This window comes from Pseudopipra pipra, chromosome 21, assembly GCF_036250125.1.
Source record: "Pseudopipra pipra isolate bDixPip1 chromosome 21, bDixPip1.hap1, whole genome shotgun sequence".
NCBI lineage: Eukaryota > Metazoa > Chordata > Aves > Passeriformes > Pipridae > Pseudopipra > Pseudopipra pipra.
Window position 1 is genome coordinate 4,034,115 of NC_087569.1, and position 18,252 is coordinate 4,052,366.

General features: G+C 40.3%; 1 protein-coding gene across 2 annotated transcripts in view; it reads left to right on the forward strand.

Annotated features, from left to right (window-relative positions):
- ZZEF1 (zinc finger ZZ-type and EF-hand domain containing 1) overlaps positions 1 to 18,252 on the forward strand; it is a 57,966-nt gene that overhangs the window by 32,329 nt on the left and 7,385 nt on the right. Inside the window, exons 31-50 of one of the 2 annotated variants that reach the window (XM_064677748.1) lie at positions 723 to 842; positions 1,665 to 1,826; positions 2,466 to 2,595; positions 2,839 to 2,977; positions 3,204 to 3,369; positions 3,854 to 4,116; positions 5,118 to 5,290; positions 5,866 to 6,013; positions 6,580 to 6,719; positions 7,120 to 7,397; positions 8,454 to 8,628; positions 9,173 to 9,305; positions 10,285 to 10,481; positions 11,044 to 11,163; positions 12,104 to 12,292; positions 12,641 to 12,741; positions 13,246 to 13,381; positions 14,494 to 14,853; positions 16,717 to 16,860; positions 17,698 to 17,866. In XM_064677748.1, coding sequence (XP_064533818.1) covers positions 723 to 842; positions 1,665 to 1,826; positions 2,466 to 2,595; positions 2,839 to 2,977; positions 3,204 to 3,369; positions 3,854 to 4,116; positions 5,118 to 5,290; positions 5,866 to 6,013; positions 6,580 to 6,719; positions 7,120 to 7,397; positions 8,454 to 8,628; positions 9,173 to 9,305; positions 10,285 to 10,481; positions 11,044 to 11,163; positions 12,104 to 12,292; positions 12,641 to 12,741; positions 13,246 to 13,381; positions 14,494 to 14,853; positions 16,717 to 16,860; positions 17,698 to 17,866 — 3,443 coding nt within the window. The remainder of the gene's footprint in view (positions 1 to 722; positions 843 to 1,664; positions 1,827 to 2,465; positions 2,596 to 2,838; positions 2,978 to 3,203; positions 3,370 to 3,853; positions 4,117 to 5,117; positions 5,291 to 5,865; positions 6,014 to 6,579; positions 6,720 to 7,119; positions 7,398 to 8,453; positions 8,629 to 9,172; positions 9,306 to 10,284; positions 10,482 to 11,043; positions 11,164 to 12,103; positions 12,293 to 12,640; positions 12,742 to 13,245; positions 13,382 to 14,493; positions 14,854 to 16,716; positions 16,861 to 17,697; positions 17,867 to 18,252) is intronic. The other variant, XM_064677749.1, reaches the window with a different exon arrangement.

The window sequence follows — 18,252 nt, forward strand, 5'->3', positions numbered from 1 at the left end:
ATGACATCCAAGATTGGTGCACGCTGTAACATTTGCTTTTTCATGAATTTTCATAACTTTGGGTGTGACACCTGTACCAGACCAGTTTTGTTGTGGGGTGGCATATTCCACTTGTGTGCCAGAGGCCAAAAGGATGGATGTCCAGCCAAGGTCTGCAGTGCTGTTGGCTTGGCACCAGTTCCTGGACATGCTCCCCCACCCAGGGAAAAGAGCCAAAGGAGATCATATCAATTATATGGTTGTGCAGTTGTTGTTCTAAGTGAGGAAAGACAATTTGGAATTTATTTTTTTTTCCAAATTTTGTATACAACTAGAAAGCCCTGTCTCAGATCAGGAGCCAACACTGTGCTGCTCTGGTTCATAAATTTAGGTCTCATTTCTGTGGTGTGTCAACTCTGTCACTTGGCTTCTCCCTTGTCAGGAGCTCTCCATGGTCATCTTGTGCACTGACTTCCTTTAAGATCTTGATTAGATTCTTGTAAAGGACCTTTTTAATTCGAAGGAATGTTCTGTCATTAGTGCCACGAGTTCCTTCTGATTTCTGGTACAGGATTCTTTTATTTTTGTTTGAAACTACCAGACTGCATTTTAAAAAAACACAACATTCTCCCCACTTTTGGGAAGGGGTTTAAAAATAGCCTGTTTGTAAAATTTTTACAAACCATCCTACCTAAAGTATAACAATGAATTCTAGGTTACTAAACTGACTCTTTAATTTCCAGCTATTTTGGAAACTTGGAAGGTTGTGGTGCTGAGCTACACAAAGAGATTCGGGAGTCCTACTATCAGCTTGTTTTATTCCTGGTTAATTCTGTGAAGGGATTTAGTGCTATTAATGACAGGTACAGTACAAGTCTTGCCTTATTTCTGTGATTTTTATTCACTGTTCCTCCACACCTCTTCCCTTATCATTTGTTATTTGTTGTTTAATGCCTTAATTAATTTTGACTTAATCAAACTATACTTTGCATTATTTACAGAACTAAATAAGGATCTTGTGATCAAAAATGCCAAGTTGGCTTGTTATTACTACTATGCAGGAAACCACAATAAATTTATCAATGTTAAAAACTTGAATTATTAGATTTTGTAGTTCTGATTCCACAATGTGTTTCTGAAGCTTGGTAGTGAAATACTGGAAATAGCAAATTTATTGTGGAATACTCGGGCAAGAGTGATGCCACGATAAATATGGCAATTCTGCAACCATGCTTTAATGTTAAAACTCAAGTTTTGTAACATTCTGGTTAGCATTTGGGGGATTTCTAGCTGTGTGTCCTAAAGAAATGAGAATTTTGTGACTATAAATGTCAGCCTCTCTGCCAGTAACTCTCAAGTCCTTTGTTCAGTTTTGACTGAAGATGGCAAAGTTTTCTAAGAGAAAAAATTCCTCCAAAATGCACTGCAGAGAAGAGACAAACCCTCTTGCTAATGCTGGGGCAATAGCATAAGCTCCATCTTAACTGAATCCATAAAAACACCACCTTTATTTTGAATTCCATAGTCTATGCCTGCTAAACTGTGTAAGCTGATACACTGATAAACCTGAGTTATTCATTTTAATGCAGAGTAAAGCCTGAAAATCAGTGTATAGGTGTCTGCCCTACTCCCCAGACACCATTTCAACTTTAGGTCGTGTTTTATTATCTTCTGCTTTTATTTAGGTCATTGCTTCCTGCCTTATCCTGTGTGCAGACAGCTCTCCTTCACCTCCTGGATATGAGCTGGGAGCCAAGTGACCTTTCCTTCTTTGTTGAGATTCAGTTGCCACATCTCCTCATGACAACATCACAGGAGAACATAAGTATCCATGACAGTGTCATTTGGTGAGTCAGGAAGGATGCAGCGTTCACATGGTACTAAATATTGATACCATTTTACCCAGAAAGGCTCCTGAACTTTGTGCTGGAACAAGCAGTAAAATTACTATTAACAAGTATGGCATAATTTTGGCCAGTATCCAAAGGCTTAACTGAAGTATTTGAATTCTTTTGCAGCCTTGCCAGTGCAGAAACTTATCAAAATTTTATCTTTAACCTGATTGCTGCTGGAGCACTTCACTTGTTCAGCAGTGTAGCAGGAGGTAGATAATGCTGGTTCTTCCCTTGATAAATGTTTTTAACACCTTCATGTTGCAGTTTTGTATTAGTTGTACTTCTTACACATGGGCAAATGTGAAGGTCAAAAAGCTTTTAAATGTCTCATCTGACCTGCCAGCATTTCAAACGTTTTATAAGTTTAGGTTTTTCTGATTTTTCTGATCTCCATATGTATTTAAGAATGTGTCACAGGCAAGAAGCTGCTGTCTATATGGTCATTTATTAACCAGGTGAACGGGAGTTCTCACAGTTCTGTTTTTATTACCATGTTATAGCACTTGGTTCTTTAAAAAAAAAAAAGGAAATTTTTATTAAAGGGAAGCCTGATTGCATTCAGACTTAATTTTAAGCTTGCTTTTCTTTTAGTCAGTGGAGTGAAGAAGATGAAATTGCAGACTACAAGCAAAACTGTGAATGGATGGATGAATGTCAGGATGTAATGTTTGAGACCTGGTATGAAAAGATAGCTCAAGCTGACCCAGACAAGCAGAGAAAGGTGACCTCATGTTTTGTTTATTTTTCTGCAGAAGGGTTAGATAGGAGACCTTCAAAAGCCTAAAGGAATCTGGCTTAAACTGAATTTTCATGAGTTGAATCTCTGGCTCCCTGTAGACTTTCAAAAAAGTGATTAAAAGATCCCCGTCCATTTTTAGCGGGGGGAATGTTCTGCTTTCTAAAACAGGCTTTCTCAAAGTCAGAAAATAATCCTCAAGCAAGCTGTGTCCATGCCTTGCTCTAGATGCACATGTTTGTGGCTCGTTACTGTGACCTGCTGAACGTGGACATCTCCTGTGACGGCTGTGACGAAATCGCGCCGTGGCACCGCTACCGCTGCCTGCAGTGCAACGACATGGACCTGTGTAAAACCTGCTTCCTGGGTGAGAGTCACTAAATAACCCCTCAGAACCCTGGGTGAGAGTCACTAAATAACCCCTCAGAACCCTGGGCTCGAAGGCAAAATAGTGTCTTCTGAACTATACATGAAATAAAGTCAAACGCTTTTTTCCTGGGGAACTTCAGAAATGCTGAACTTTTCTTTTCCTAATCTGAATCAGGAAAAGATCCTGTATCAGAAAGGTTTTACAGGGTGATCTTTCCTCACAGGTGGAGTTAAACCTGAAGGCCATGAGGATGACCATGAAATGGTTAACATGGAATATGCCTGTGATCACTGCCAAGGAGTTATCATAGGTCGGAGAATGAACTGCAATGTGTGTGATGACTTTGACCTTTGCTATGGGTGCTACCATGCAAAGAAATACTCTGACAGGTATTAAATATGTCATTTTCTTCTCCCCCCACACTTGGCAGAAAAAGATAATTAGCATCAAAGTACAATCAGTCCTTCTCATGGGGCTTCCTGCAAGGCTGTGCCTGACGTCAGAACATTTCCTTGGTGTCCTTTGGGGAAATGTGGCAAATACAGGACCAGTTCAGCAAAAATCTCTGTGGTTTGAAAACCTGCCTCAACCTTTGAAGTAACTTGGTAGGAATTCTTTTCTGGCCATGGCTGTGAAAGCTGCAGGAGGAGAGTTACCAGCCCTGTATGACAGGATAGAAGAATTGAACACTGCTGTGTGTAGAAAACAGTTTTCAGTGCTTGACACCAAAGATCCTAAAAAACAGGCCCACAGTTGGAGCCTCTGGAATGTGTTGGGTCTTAAAGGTTTCCTGTAAAGGTGTTGTGTGTTACTGACTACACTGGTTAGCAGGAAAACAGCTGCATTTCTAACTGCTGTCCCTTGTCCTTGCAGCCACCTGCCCACCCACAGCATCACCGTGTATCCCATGGTGACCATCCGGATCAGCGACCGGCAGCGCCTCATCCAGCCCTACGTCCACAACTACTCCTGGCTGTTGTTTGCAGCTCTGACCCTCTACAGTGCAGATCTGGCAAATGGGGAGGAAGTGGAAGGAGAGAAGCTGGATTGCCAGGTCCTCAGCCATGCCCGAGTCCTGCAGCATCAGTGCATCCAGCTCATCGGGGACTGCTTGATGAAAGCGCAGCACGGAAAGGGTGAGTCAGCTCCTGCTGCTCCCAAACAATGGGGTCTGCAAGTGTCAGAGGAGTCTGCCATTACTCACTCCAAAGTTTCCAAAGGAAAAGGGAAGCCACTGTGTACTTCTCTGAGAATAACTGTTTATGTAGAAAGCAAATGTAGAACAAGTGTCGTTCAGGGTCACTGGAACGTGGAAAATGGAGAGCTTGAGAAAATTAATTTTGTGCTTATGTAAATATTGAAGACAACTTGGCAACTCTTTGCTTGTTTTTTTTTCCATCGTGGCTCTTGTATTGACTGATCTCTTTACAGCTTCATGTTCTGTTAGTAACGTGTTAGTGACAGCTGAAGGACAGCAAATAACTTGGAGGAAAAGGCTTTTTGCTCTGTATCTCTTGGGAAGAATTTTTTAACCTTATTTGTGATAGGAGAAGTTTCTGGGGATGATGTTTGTTTGTCTGGAAAGGGGGATTTCTGTGAACTAAGAGCTACTACAGAAAACAGGACGATACAAATTCAACCTATGTTGAATGTATCAAAAATTCCAGACTGAAATTCAAATAAGCTTGTCAGTAGTTTTTGTGGGCAGCTCTAACACAGCTGAAATACCACCACCACCAAGTACTTTTGCATACTCATTATTTAACCTGTTTGTAACATGTAGTTTTATTGTACAAATATTTGAGTGGTCAGAAGATTCAAAGATAAGACAAATTTAATTAACCTTTCACAATTAACACTGTTGGCGGGTACCTCTAACACTTTCTTAAATTAATTAAGACCTCTATCCCTATGGTATCTTTGTGGTGGAAGATGTCACCACCTGTTCATCACTGTTAATGGAATTAGTACTTAATGGAACTACATAATTAAATGAACATGATTGGAAACATCTTTTTGATGGAGTTGATATTCAAAAGAAGTGTGTGAGAAGTTGGCAGTTCTCTTTTAAAATGTTTCAGTTCTGCTTTTTGCCCATCTTGCCACTCAACAGCTTTTACAACTTTCTTGCCCTCAGGACTGAAAAATTTAGCTCTCCTCTGCATGTTACCAGAAGATGAATCCTTCTCAGAGAATGACACTGTTTCAGGCAGTCCTGCCACAGACAGTGCTCCAAAAAGGCATCCTGGTGATAAAGCAGGGAAGGGAAGAGATGAGAAACCCAGCACAGGCTCCTTTGTGCATTGTAATGTGAGTACCTGTCACTTCCTGATATCAGATGTGTGATCTTCAGGTGCTTAAACACCCTCTTCTAGACCTGTAACTGAAATAATGGATAGTAATGATTTCATTTGTGGGTAAAAGTTAGGGGACAAGGGGACAGTTGTTGATTAGTTCACTTTTTCATTAGATCCAGCTGATCAAAGACAGAGGCATCACCTCTTAGAGAAAACTGATTCACAGAAGTATTGGAGGGAAGGGATAAAGATCATTCTTTCTGAAAGGGCTGTCATTTCCCCTGGTTGGTAGCACTGTTTAGGTAGGAAAATGGGTTTCCTACAGTTTTACACAGTGTATAAAACAGTTTATTCAGTGTATAAAACCACTACAGTATAATTTTATGCACAGAGATATAAGAAAATAAATAAACTTAACTGTATGAAAGCTTTAGACATGAATACATCAAGAAGTTATTCACCAATAAAAGGTTTTGATATCTGTAGAAAAAATGTTTGTCAAGTGCAGATGACTGACTTCTTTCCGTGCTTGTTTCTGCAGGTATTAAATTTTGTTTTAATCTTTTAGTACCTTTGTTTTATTCTTAGGGGAAAGGAGGCACTCGCAAGGAAATCCAGTCTCCTGCAGAAGAGAAAGCAGGAAAACAAGGAAGTGAAAGCAAAGGTGTCTTTGCAAAGAAAGCTGTTGTGAGACAAGAGTCAGACTTTTCTGTGGATGAGACTGTTTCTCCAGCAGGTAAAAAATGATTCCTCACTTTCCCTGTCACAGGAATACCCATTCATGTGCAAAGCAAACAGCTGTCTTTTTATTCCTAATCCAATTTTGCATATTTGCAAATGTCTTTAATGCAACCAGACTCTGCTTTGTGAAAGCTGCCAAGCACATTGCTTTGAACAGCTACCTTGCAGCTGGTTTAAAGGATTCTAGAAATCAGAGTAAACTTCCACAGATACATATTCATGTATAGACATCAAATTGCTGTTGGCCTAACACAGTATTTGTGTGTTCTGATGTGCTTGGAACCAGAAATTTGGTGTCTTATCCTGTTAAAGATTAATATTGTAAGAATTATGATTGTTCAATGGATCTGTCTGTAGCACTGGTCTTTATATGTTTTTGGTAGATGATGTAAATCTGTTTGCCTACTGTCTTTTATTATAAAGATTTTTTTCTCAAATTTTTATCTTTTTAAAAAGTTCTATTTCTTTTTAGATTTTAATTATAAAAATTAAGCTATCTCATATTTCTTTTATTTTTAGTGTCACTTAGGGTATTTTCTTCTTTTGTTTTTATTTAAACAGCAGGTGACTCCCTCTCAGAGGATTCAGCCCAAAAGCAAGCAGAGAAGGTTTTAATACCTAGCCAGGAACAAGTTTTTGCTGAATGCTCTCAGAAGAGGATTCTGGGACTGCTGGCTGCTATGTTACCACCTTTCAAATCAGTTAGTTCTTTTCACTTCAATCTGGGTAGTTTTCTAGGTGTAACCAGTAACATGAATAAAATTCATAGTGAATTAAATGTGGGAAATGGGCTTTTGTTGCTTATGTGTTATAAAATTTGAATTAGAATGTTTAAAGACAGTGCACATTACTGAGGTCATGGGGGGGGAGGGAAGGGAATTGTATCCATGAACAGTTTGTCTTAACTGTTCAACACCTGCAGGGTTTAAATCTTCAGTTTAGGTCAATTTAACAGGCCAACAACCAAAATAGGAACATAATTTCTTCATTCCTCTTTTCCTGTTTGAAAGACCATTAGAGCAGAAGCTTTCATATGTGCTGACTTTGACTCAAAATCTTGTTTTCTTTCCTTGCCTTACTGAGGATTTTCTCTTTCTGTAGGGCTCCACAATGTCTTTGATGAACCTGGAACAAATACTTCCACTGATGTTTCATGTTGTAATCTCAAATGCTGGCCACTTAAATGAAACTTATCATTTAACCTTGGGACTTCTGGGCCAGTTAATCCTGAGGCTAATGCCTGCAGAAGTGGATGCTGCAGTGACTAAAATCCTTTCAGCCAAACACAATTTGTTTGTACCAGGAGATGGGTCTACAGTGCCAGAAGGATGGAAGACAACTCATCTCCTCTTCAGTCTGGGAGCTGTGTGTTTAGACAGGTGCTTTTTTCCTTTAAACCAATTAATTAATCTCTGATGGCTTGTAATTTTCTTTCATGGGTGTCTCGTGCATAGAGGCTTTTTAATTGAAAGTCAATTAAACCTGTGCCCTGATTGTGGAAGGGGTTTAGCATCTGCAGCCCTTGCTGCAGTGGGAATCTTAATTTCCTTCCAGAAGAAGGCTGGCTGCTGAAAAGTGGCTTTATTTCCTGTACTTACCTACACAGCATGTCACAGAGGAAGAAGGAAGGTTTGGAAACTTTGAGGAAAACCAAAATACAGCCCCATATTTTTTATATGACGTTAATTCTCTTGCATTGTTACATCTCTTGTGTAACTTGGGAAAGGAGAGTGTGTCCTGTTGTAACTATCACCTGCTGAATTCTGGAGCTGGCCCTTTTGTGTGAGAGCATTCAAGAGAGAGGTTTTTGTCTGGTAAGACTGCAGTGGAAACAGCAGGGAGGGACAGGTTTTGAAGCTCCTGAGAAAGCTCCAAGCATTCTGAGATTAACCTTGTGCCTGTTAAATGTGACTTGTTTTTCAGTGTAGCTGTTGTTTCACAGGGAAGGTTCACAAACAAACAGAAAAGCATATGAAATTTAAAGGCAGAATATCCAGAGCATCAGCTGAGGGAAAGGATTTTCTCCAAAACTAACTTTAGAGCAAGGAGGCCAGTCCCTCTGGATTGTGTGTGTGATCCCAGAGCGAGCAGGTAGTCACATACATGGGAAATAAACCGCTCGCTGTCATGCCAGCAAAAACTTCTGAGCTCTAAACTGAAATTCAGAATTAACAGTGACAATGTTCAGGCACACTTAGATTTGGGACTGTAAACCCTTTCAGAAAACAGAGGAGTATTTACATTCTAGTGAGGAAAAACCAGACAGAATTAATGTGTCAGCTGGCGCGAAAGCTTCAAATATTTGGAAAAACTGTTTTGTAACAATATGAAAGCTACAGCTCTGACAGATTAAGAGTGATACACTGTGTTGGGGGAAAAACATTTCCAGGTAAGTGTAGTCAGCCCCCCTAATGCAGCCTGCTCTTGCTTTGCAGTCGTGTGGGCCTGGACTGGGCGAGTTCCATGGCAGATATCCTTCGATCCCTGAACTCCTCCGTGCAGTGGCACAGTGTGATCGCTGCCTTCACTGACCACTGCATCAAGCAGCTGCCTTTCCAGCTAAAACACACCAATATCTTCACTTTACTGGTGCTGGTTGGGTTTCCTGAGGTAAGTGGCCTATTGGTACTAAAGCAGATGAAATTGGTTAAAGCTTTTAGGTGTTTATTTCTAAATACGATGGATTTCATCGACTGGGGACATCCATTATAAACTCTCAAAACACTCTGTGCCAGAGTTCACATCTTTCCACTTGTGCACAGTTTGATCTAATCAAATTTGTACAAAATGTTGATCTAATCAAGAATAATGAGGCTGGTTTTCCCTGGCATTTCTTTGAATGCTACTTACAACTACTGCAAGAAAAGCTTAATATGTTTGAATAACTTTTATACAAGCAAAACAATCCAGTCTCACTCTTGATGTTCCTAACTCTGATATATTGCCTATGTAGCATTAAGTTGGTTGTTGCAGGCATTTATTTTATAGAAGTGAACAGCTATTTTCTAAAGATGAGCAAATATCTGGCAGCAAGCAGAGGGTTCAGCTAAAAAATACAATACCAAGTATAAGCAAATGTAACCAATATAATGCATGGCTGTGTGTTTGCAAATAAGTGTTCCAAATGATGACTGAAATTCTGCTGCCATTTCAGGTGCTGTGCATGGGCACTCGTTCTGTGTACATGGACAATGCCAACGAGCCTCACAACGTGATCATCCTGAAGCATTTCACGGAGAAAAACAGGGCTGTGGTTGTAGACATCAAAACCCGCAAGAGAAAAACAGGTTCTCTGACATTTTTGTTTTATCAGAGGATCACACAGTATTGTCTTACAGTTTCTTATGGAAACCCAAAAGCATATTTTTATCTAGACCACTTTGTGTGTGTCTGCAGTGTCTGATTTTCTGCCTCAGCTAATTCTGCTTGCAGGTCACAAACAAATTGTGAAGCTTCTGCAGTAATGATTGGGAAGACATGTTTTCTTTTTGAAACTCTGGCATTTATTTTTATTCAGAAGAAGATTTAGAAAACTGTCAAGACCATTCTGTTAAATTGAGAAATCTCAGCAACTCTTCCTGTTTTGAGATTTGCTTACTGCTTTTGTGTTATCCTTTTCAAACCTGTGCTCAGTGTTTTAAAACAATTGCTAATTTAAAAACAGTTTGGATACCCCTAAAATCTGAGACCAAGTTAAATGTTTAACATATAACAAATTAGTTGGATCCCTAGGAGCAAAGACTTTCTGCTTTGGGATATGTGACCTGATATTGTGAAGTTAATAAAGCAAAGGTTGTCCTAAGATTTGACTGTTGAAGTTGTTTAAAAGACATTTGGAAAAATCAACAGACTAAACTGCTTTTTGATATTGAAGGAAGATTTGAACATAAAAGCTTTTCTTTTTTTCAACTGTTGACATTTTAAACAGTAAGACTGGCAAGATTTATTTCATCATATCAATTGCAGGTCAAAACTTTCCCCATTTTAATTGTAAAATGCAACCTGTGCTGCTTTAATGCTGTGCTGCTAATGTGCAAATATGTGCAGACAATCAGCTGTTGCCAGGAGCTACCTTGGGATTTTTAATTTGCATTGAAAAAATGAAATATTTTCTTGGCTGAGGTAATTTCAGTACAAGACCTTTATTAGAACACAATTCATGTAGGGATTGTGATCATGTCTCAGCCTACTCATATCTACTGGTAGGAGACGACTCCACAACATTTGAAAATGAACCTGGAACATTGTGTTTGTTCTCTGTTGTAGTGAAAGACTATCAGTTGATTCAGAAATGTGAACAAGAGGGCAGTGATTCCCAGACCCAGCTGAGACAGTACCTCCAGCACTTTGTCCTCATATCCACCCACCTCCTGCAAACCAGCCTGGACAGCAGCTATGCTGAGGCAGTGGAAACAACCTGGGTCTTGTCACTGGCTCTGAAGGGGCTTTACAGAACTCTGAAGGTATCTGGCATTAGACTATTATAGATAAATAACAATTCATGTTCTACCCTGCACTACAGGAACTTGGGGATTGACTGAGCACGTTGGGGAACTCCTGCAAGGGCATTTCTCTCACAGCTGGCTCCTCTCATTCCCAGTCTGGAGGGGAGTGAAAATGTTACTGGGCTTTAAATAGCATTTGTGAGTCTGAGCTGGGAGTTGGATTGCTTCTCCTCTCTGGGGGCCAACCATTCATGAAAGCTGAAGAAGAAATTCATAGAGAGGACACTTTATGGAGTGAGGTTCACATTCCCCTTTTCTCACTCCTGAAGTATTTGAAGAGGGAACCTGTGTTTTTTTTGACTGTCAGAACAAAACAGACATTCAGTTACTACTGTGTGCATGTCCTAGATGATCCCCTTATGGGATTTGAAGTGGAGATTTGTGTTTTAGGGAAATGAAAGGGTTCCCAATGTAGTTCATCTGGGCAGGAAATCTATCTGAGGCTGTGTGACAAGGCCTCACAAGCATTGTGATGCATTGTTCCCTTTTTTCTTATTTATTTGTTTGTGTGTGTCTGTAGATTCATGGCTTTAAGGAAGTCCAAGCTGCCTTTCTTCAGTCTGGTTTGCTCAAGCTTCTGGTGAAGAAATGTAGCAAAGGAACTGGCTTTAGTAAGACCTGGCTTCTGCGAGACTTGGAGGTAAGAAAAGTGACACTTTAGGAAGTCAGGCTACACACAGCAGCTCAGAACTTATGGCACTGCACTTTCCTTCTGGGAGGGAAGTCTCAAGAGTATTTCTAATTACTCCCTAAAATATGTTCACTTAACTGTGTCCCTCAATCTGCCTTTTTCTGTCCGTCATAATTGTGTAGAAAACAGTCCAACTTCTTTAAAGCAGGGGCTGATTTTAATTAATTTCATTATATTTGAAAGAAAGTGCAAGATGAGGCATTAATCATCTACTCAGTCTATTTTGTAGATTTTATTTAGGCTGTTCCTGAAAATTCTTCCATTTAAAAAATAATTCTTCCATATTCTTCCATTTAAAAAGTAATAATCTCAAAGCAAAGCATGCCTTGCCTTGCTCCCTGACGAGCACGAGGTGCTGCTGCAGTGCAGATGGGGACATGCTCGTGTGTGGGGTTGTTCTGGCAGGAGGATTGTTAATTCCTGAGAGAGAAGTGTGGTTCAGCTGTTATAGCTGTGTTTTATCTTGGCCAAGAGTTGTGTTAATTGATATGTGGGACTGCAGCTCTGCTGAAGCCAGAGGGATGTTTTCAAAGGAGAAGAGTGTGGAGGGGCATCACTGGCATTTTGGTGACAGTCGTTTTGCTCTGTGAGAATCCTCAAACCTTTGATGTATTGAAATGGTTAAATAATAATTTTCTCAATTTTTTTCACACTTTCAGCTGATCACTGAAGTTGTCTTTGTAGCAGCCTGGAAGGTGTAACTCATTTGTGAAGTGGGAAATGGTTTGGTTTTGTGTTTTGGGAGTTTTTCTTTTTTTAGGTGCTGCTTCTTTTTAGAATAGCATGTGTTAAACACTGTCCAGATCTGATAATGTTCTTAAATGCTGATTGCAGATACACTAATAATATCCACAGCTGTCACACCATATGCTACCTTTTTTCTGTACAGATTTTGTCAATAATGCTGTATTCCTCAAAGCAAGATATCAGTTCCCTGGCTGAGCAGGAGGACACTGAACGGGAAGAAAGGGAACAAGACCAAGATGTGGAGCAGCCTGTTGTTGGTCCTGTTGATGTAGAGCAGAACAAACTTGACCCTCTGGAGGGTTTGGATGAAGCCACCAAAATATGCTTCTTGGTATTTAAACTTAGTTTACCTCCTTTGAAGTTACTGTGAATTTTCTAGTTGCATAAAACATTTGGTAGTTTATATGGCTGGTTTTCTTCTAAATTTACAAAATATGGGTCTATGATTTCAGTGTATCTTTCTCTAAAGAAAATAAAATAGAATTACAGTAATGAATGCTACAAAATAATTAGAAAGTGTTTTGCTAAATTAATTTTCATTTTTATTAACCCGAATATTAAGTTCATTAATTCTCTACCTAGCAGTGGGAAAATAGTACTATGACATTCTCAAAGAACCTCAAATTTCTTTTTCCCATATAATACCTTTTTTTTTTTTCTTTTCTTGCTCCTTTCTCAGATGACACATGATGCACTTAATGCACCTCTCCATATTCTTCGAGCCATGTACGAACTGCAGATGAAAAGAACAGATTCTTTTTTCCTGGAGGTTCAAAAGAGGTATGTGACAGTCTGGGTCCAGCAGAAAGACAGTTGCTAGATGTGGGTGAAAGCCTAAAATCTTCTTGGGCCCAAACAGAAATTGTTCCAAGGATACAATTTGGTTTTTATGTCTGAAAAAGTGAGGCAATAAACTCCTATTGAGGAGCAAGTCACCACCTTCTGCAACACGTCACGTGTTCTTCTCTGTGTGGTAACTCCCATATGAAGATCTACCTGTGGCTCTAAATTCTGCAAATTAAGGAGGAATCAAGAGCTTCCATGTGGCTTCCAGTACTCATGGAGACACTGTGTTCTCACAGAAATGAGCAATTTTATAACACTTAAACCCTTTGGCTTGTTAGCACAGGGGAGCCAGGTCACGTGGTAAAAACAGGTCGAGTTTAATCTTTCCAAAACAGAAGGTGGGGAGGTTTAATTTACATTTAATTGCACTAATTTACTTTGCATTGCTTTCAAAACACAGTGGTGTATTTTTTTTTGCTGTGTTTTGCCCCTGCCAAGGTTCGATGGAGATGTGATAACCACGGATGAGAGGATCCGAACCCTGGCCCAGAAGTGGCAGCCCAGCAAGCGCCTGAGGCTGGAGGAGCAGAGCTCCAAGGCAGTGGATACAGATATGATCATCTTACCATGTTTGGTAGGTTCATCTCCACAAACAGGAGCAATTGTGAGATAGCTAATTTAGGCATTGAGTAATTTCTGCTCTGTTTGGTAACTTCAAACCTGAGATAACTTTTTTTAACATCTGAAATAATCTGTTATTAATGTTTTATGTCAAAATTAACGAGCAGGTACAACGAGAAGCAAATATTTCTTCCTTGTAATTCCTTCCTTAAGGAAGTAGAAGAACTTGATTCTCAGCTCAGGAGAACAAATTGTGATTGCAGGCTGTAATTTCCTCCCCTTACACAAGAGAGATTGTATCTAATTGCTGTAAGCTTATGCCATGCTACTGTTTCAGCAGATCCCTGTTATCTTACAGTGAGTTCAGCAGAACAAAGAGGCAGTGAATTTATCTTGTAAAGTAGACACTACACTTGCAAGCTTTAGGTTTTGCATTCAAAGCAGGGTCCCACAGCTCTTTGCTTCATTTTGGGTGCTCGTTCCTGGCTGGTGTAACCAGTGCAGCTGTTTATCAGTTGCACAGCAAAGTGGAAGCAGCTTCCTGAAGTAGTTTCACATAATTATAAGGGATAAAAAAAGATAGGCCTTTTAACAGCTTATACAGAGGTTGTGAAATATCCACCCCTGGAAATTCTCCAAACTTAACGGGACAAAGCCCTGATTTTGAGGTTGTCTCAGCTTTAAGTCAGATTTGGACCAAATGATCTCCAAAGGTCCCTCCCAGCTTGCCTCATTGTGTGGCACAGCTTGGTTGCTTTACCTCTGTAGGTCAGCTTAAATTAACACTTCTGGTTAGAACTCTAACTGCTGCTTCCACTGCTGTTTACAGTCATGTAACCTTTGGCAGAGCTAAGAGTTGAACTCGATGGTCCTTGGGGGTCCCTTCCAACTCAGCATGTTCTGTGATTCTGTGATAGTGAGAGCTGTTGACTGTTGACAAAAACAGTGTTTTTGAGGAAATCCGTCTTTTTAGTGAGAGATCCCACTTTTATGCTCTTTAACAAATTCATTTGTAAACCCAGCTTGCAGTTTAATGGCCTGTGGTGAGATATCCAGACATAAAGAAGCAAATTACTGGCAGCCTGTTTTCAGACTTGCCTTTTTTATTTTTTTTTTTTTTTGCAGTCCAAGCCTGTACTCTGTGATAAAGCAACAGAAGAAACCAACCCAGTAGCCCAGAAGCTGATCACCAACACGGAGAGTGACCTCCAGCTCAGTTATGCCAAGCAGCGCCGCACCAAGAGTTCAATCCTCCTGCACAAGGAGCTGGACTCCAGAAGCAAAAAGGCTGTGAGGGACTACCTGTATCGTGTCAATGAGGCAATTGCAGTTCTTTATGCCAGGCATGTGCTGGCATCCTTGTTGGCTGAGTGGCCTGATGATGTGGCAATCAATGAGGAAATCCTAGACCTGAGTGGCCCGGCCCACATGACATACATCCTGGACATGCTTATGCAGCTGGAGGAGAAGCAGCTGTGGGAAAAAGTAAGTGGAGATTTCACTCAGACCACGTGAGCAAAACCTGTGCCTGCAAGCCATGAGACTCTGACTAACAGAAATACTTGCAGTTCCTTTTTTTAACTCAATTGAAACTCCAAAATTTAAATTAGTTCTGAAACAGCAGTTGGAATCTGTCAGTGTCTTGATGTACTGATTCTGTTAACAGAAAATGGGAAAAGGAGCTCCTTGGAGACAACTCTTCCAGTTATGAAAGAGGAATTGGTGAAATAGGCAATTTATTTTGAAAATAGGCAATCTAGATGGTAATCTGTGGAAACTGGTAAAATAGGCAGTGCTTTTTGAAAGCTGCTTTTTGTTAGGTCTCAATGTGTATATTGTAATACCTGTTACTCTGGTGGAAGGGTTCTTGGAATTACAATGGAATGTTGTAATGAAAGTGGCAGGTCAAGGCTTCAGAGCAGTCAAAGCAAGTGGAGCACTGGGAGGCTTCAAAGAAGGAATTAAAAATAAACCAGAAGGCATTGATATGCCACTGAACCAATACTATGCTCTCATCTGGATTAAGTGTGTGACCTGATTCCCTCATCTCATTAAAAAATTAAAATAAGATGCAGTACAGCTGGGAGAGACCTGGAGAAGAGTGGCAGGGATTATTATAGCCATGGAATAACTTCAGTATGAGGAACCAACTGGTTTTCTTCATCCTGGATGTTTCCCCTGTGGAGGCACTGAGGGAGAAGGAGTAATGGAAAAGTCTATTCTTTCTCTGTAGATTTAAAGCAGTAAATAGCATGCAAAAGTTAACAGCAAGTATTATTCACTGGCCCTCCCAGTAAGAAAACAAAGGAGTGTCAGATTAAGGTAATAAGTGGCAGGTCCAAAACAAACCAAAAGAACTGGTTCTTGACACAGGATGTCATGGAAATTGTTGCCCCAGGGTGTTTTTATGGGTTCAGAAAAGGGCAGGATGAACTGATAGAATAAAATCTGCTAAGGCACATTAAATACAAAAGCATAGCCTTTGTCTTAGGCTGTTCTGCCAGTGTATGGAGGCAAAGAATGCATTCAGGGAACTGCCCTTGATTTTTTAAACTCCTTTTCCCCAGGAAATCAAGTTTTGGCTGTTTTGGAGGTGAATCTGTTGGTCTGAGCTAGAATTACATTTTATAGGAGGAGTTAGGAGATTGCAGGTGAAGAGATATAATAAGAAGTAGATATAATGACCTGAAAGGGTGTTGAGTAACAGGACTCCTGATATGAAGCTTTTGTGCACTTCTGAAAACTAAGGAAAAGGGAGACTCAAATGGTTCTGAATTATATTTAGTGTGTCCTGATAAACTTAAAGGCAACTTTTTTTGTATTTTCAAAGACAGAGCTCTTGCATCTAGTGCTTTCAAACACTGCAGCCACTTAAGTAATACTAATAATTCCTTCTTATACTTGGAGCTGTACATTTGGAAGCTAAAACACATGACATATTCTGTTCAAATCAAAACCTGTAAGTGTAGAAGGTAGAGGTGCCTGTTTAGTAGGTTAACAAAGTTGTTTATCTTATTTGATTACAGCTTTAGTTTCCTACTAATTACTTTATGGATTAGCCATGATTCTAGCAATTGTGGGAAGAGATGTAGCCAATATCTGTCATGTTTTTGCCAGATAAAGGATGAAAGATGTGGGACAGAGGAGAGAGTAAAATCTTTTATGCTTATGGAGATGACTCTTGGAGGCATCATTTGTGAATTTGTCTTGTTTCTTGCTTGTACCTCAGTTCCCTCTTCCAAAGTACCACGTGACTGGGAATGACTTGTGTCAGCCCTCAGCATGTGAGTGTGTGAATGTTGTTTTGACAGCAAACTGTATTTAATGCTGTGGGTTTTTTCTGCCCAGATTCTGCAGAAAGTGCTGCACGGGTGCAAGGAGAGCATGTTGGGGACCATGGCCCTGACAGCCTGTCAGTTCATGGAGGAGCCCGGGATGGCCGTGCAGATGCGGGAATCCCAACACCCCTACAACAACAACACCAACTTCGAGGTGGGTTCAGGGAGTGTCACAGGGCCTGACTTGAGGATCAGCTGAAATCCCCGCGGTGGTTGGAGCAGAAGCCTCACAAAGTTCCACCTGTGTGTCTGTGGGACTTCTGTGCTTGAAACACCCGCGAAATCTGTCCAGTCTTGCTTGGAAAAGGCTGATTTCAGATGACTGAGGCCTTGCCCTGTAAAGAAATATGTTCAAAATGCACTTTAACGTAGCCCTAATTCAATCATGTGAAAAGTGCATAGCTTTACTGTGCATGTATTTGAAGCAGATTGTATTTGTAAGTGGTTTCAAGCAATGAGCAAATATTCTGACCCCTCCATCCACAGATCTGTTTCAGTTGACCTTTTGCTGTTAGATGAAAGTAGGAGTGGTGTCTTTTTTCTTGTATTTCTCATTTTAGGCTACCTTTTCCTGACACAAACAGTTTCTGATTTTATTTTCTTGATACTGTTTGAAAGCATTTTTCTGATACAGTTTGATAAGTAATTATTGCCTTTGGGCAGTCTTGGGATTTTTAATTTCCCTGCTGCTCTGAGTCTTGTGATTTTTATTTTTAAAATGCATATAAACCCTTAGGTTCTGGCAGTGAGATCAATATCAGCAGCAATTACTGCTTTTGAAAGAGCAAAGCATTACTAGCAATTAATTGTAGCTAATGTGAACAATAGGCCGTGCTTTACATCTGTTAAATTAGCTCTGGGTAAAACTATCAAATAGCTTTTTACCCACGGAGATGCTGTAACATTTTTGATGTCTCCCTTGTTTGTGTGGTGAAAGCTCAGTGGGTTCTGGGTAATACAGTAACACAAAGCTCATGTGTTTCTTTCCCAGGATAAAGTTCACATTCCCGGTGCCATCTACCTCTCAATCAAATTTGACCCTCAGTGTAACACCGAGGAGGGCTGTGACGAGCTGCTCATGGCCAGCAGCAGTGACTTCCAGCAGGATCGGCACAGCTTCAGTGGCTCTCCAGAGAAGTGGAACGATTTCGAGCTTCCAGGTGAATATGCCACGACTCCAGGATATGCTGGCACTCCAGAGAAACTGCTGAGAGATGACAGTGAAGGGATGACAGTGACATGTGGATGTTCCTGAGCTCTGGAGGAAAAACTCAGTCCTTTTCTTGTCCCTCTGAGTTTGCTCTGACGTGCTGCTCTTGCAATTGTTTCTTCAAAGTGGGCTTATCTCTTGTTGTGCTGTGACCTTTTTTTTCCACCCCTCGGTGCTCTTAGCTACTGGAAACAACTTCTGATCTTGATTCTGTTCCAACACAGTCCTTGTTCTGCACGATATTCACTTACATTGTTTATGCCTTGTCTTACTTTCCACAGGAAGCACGTTTTTTTTTATTAAGAAAAAAAAAAAGAAAGAAAGAAAGATAGGCTT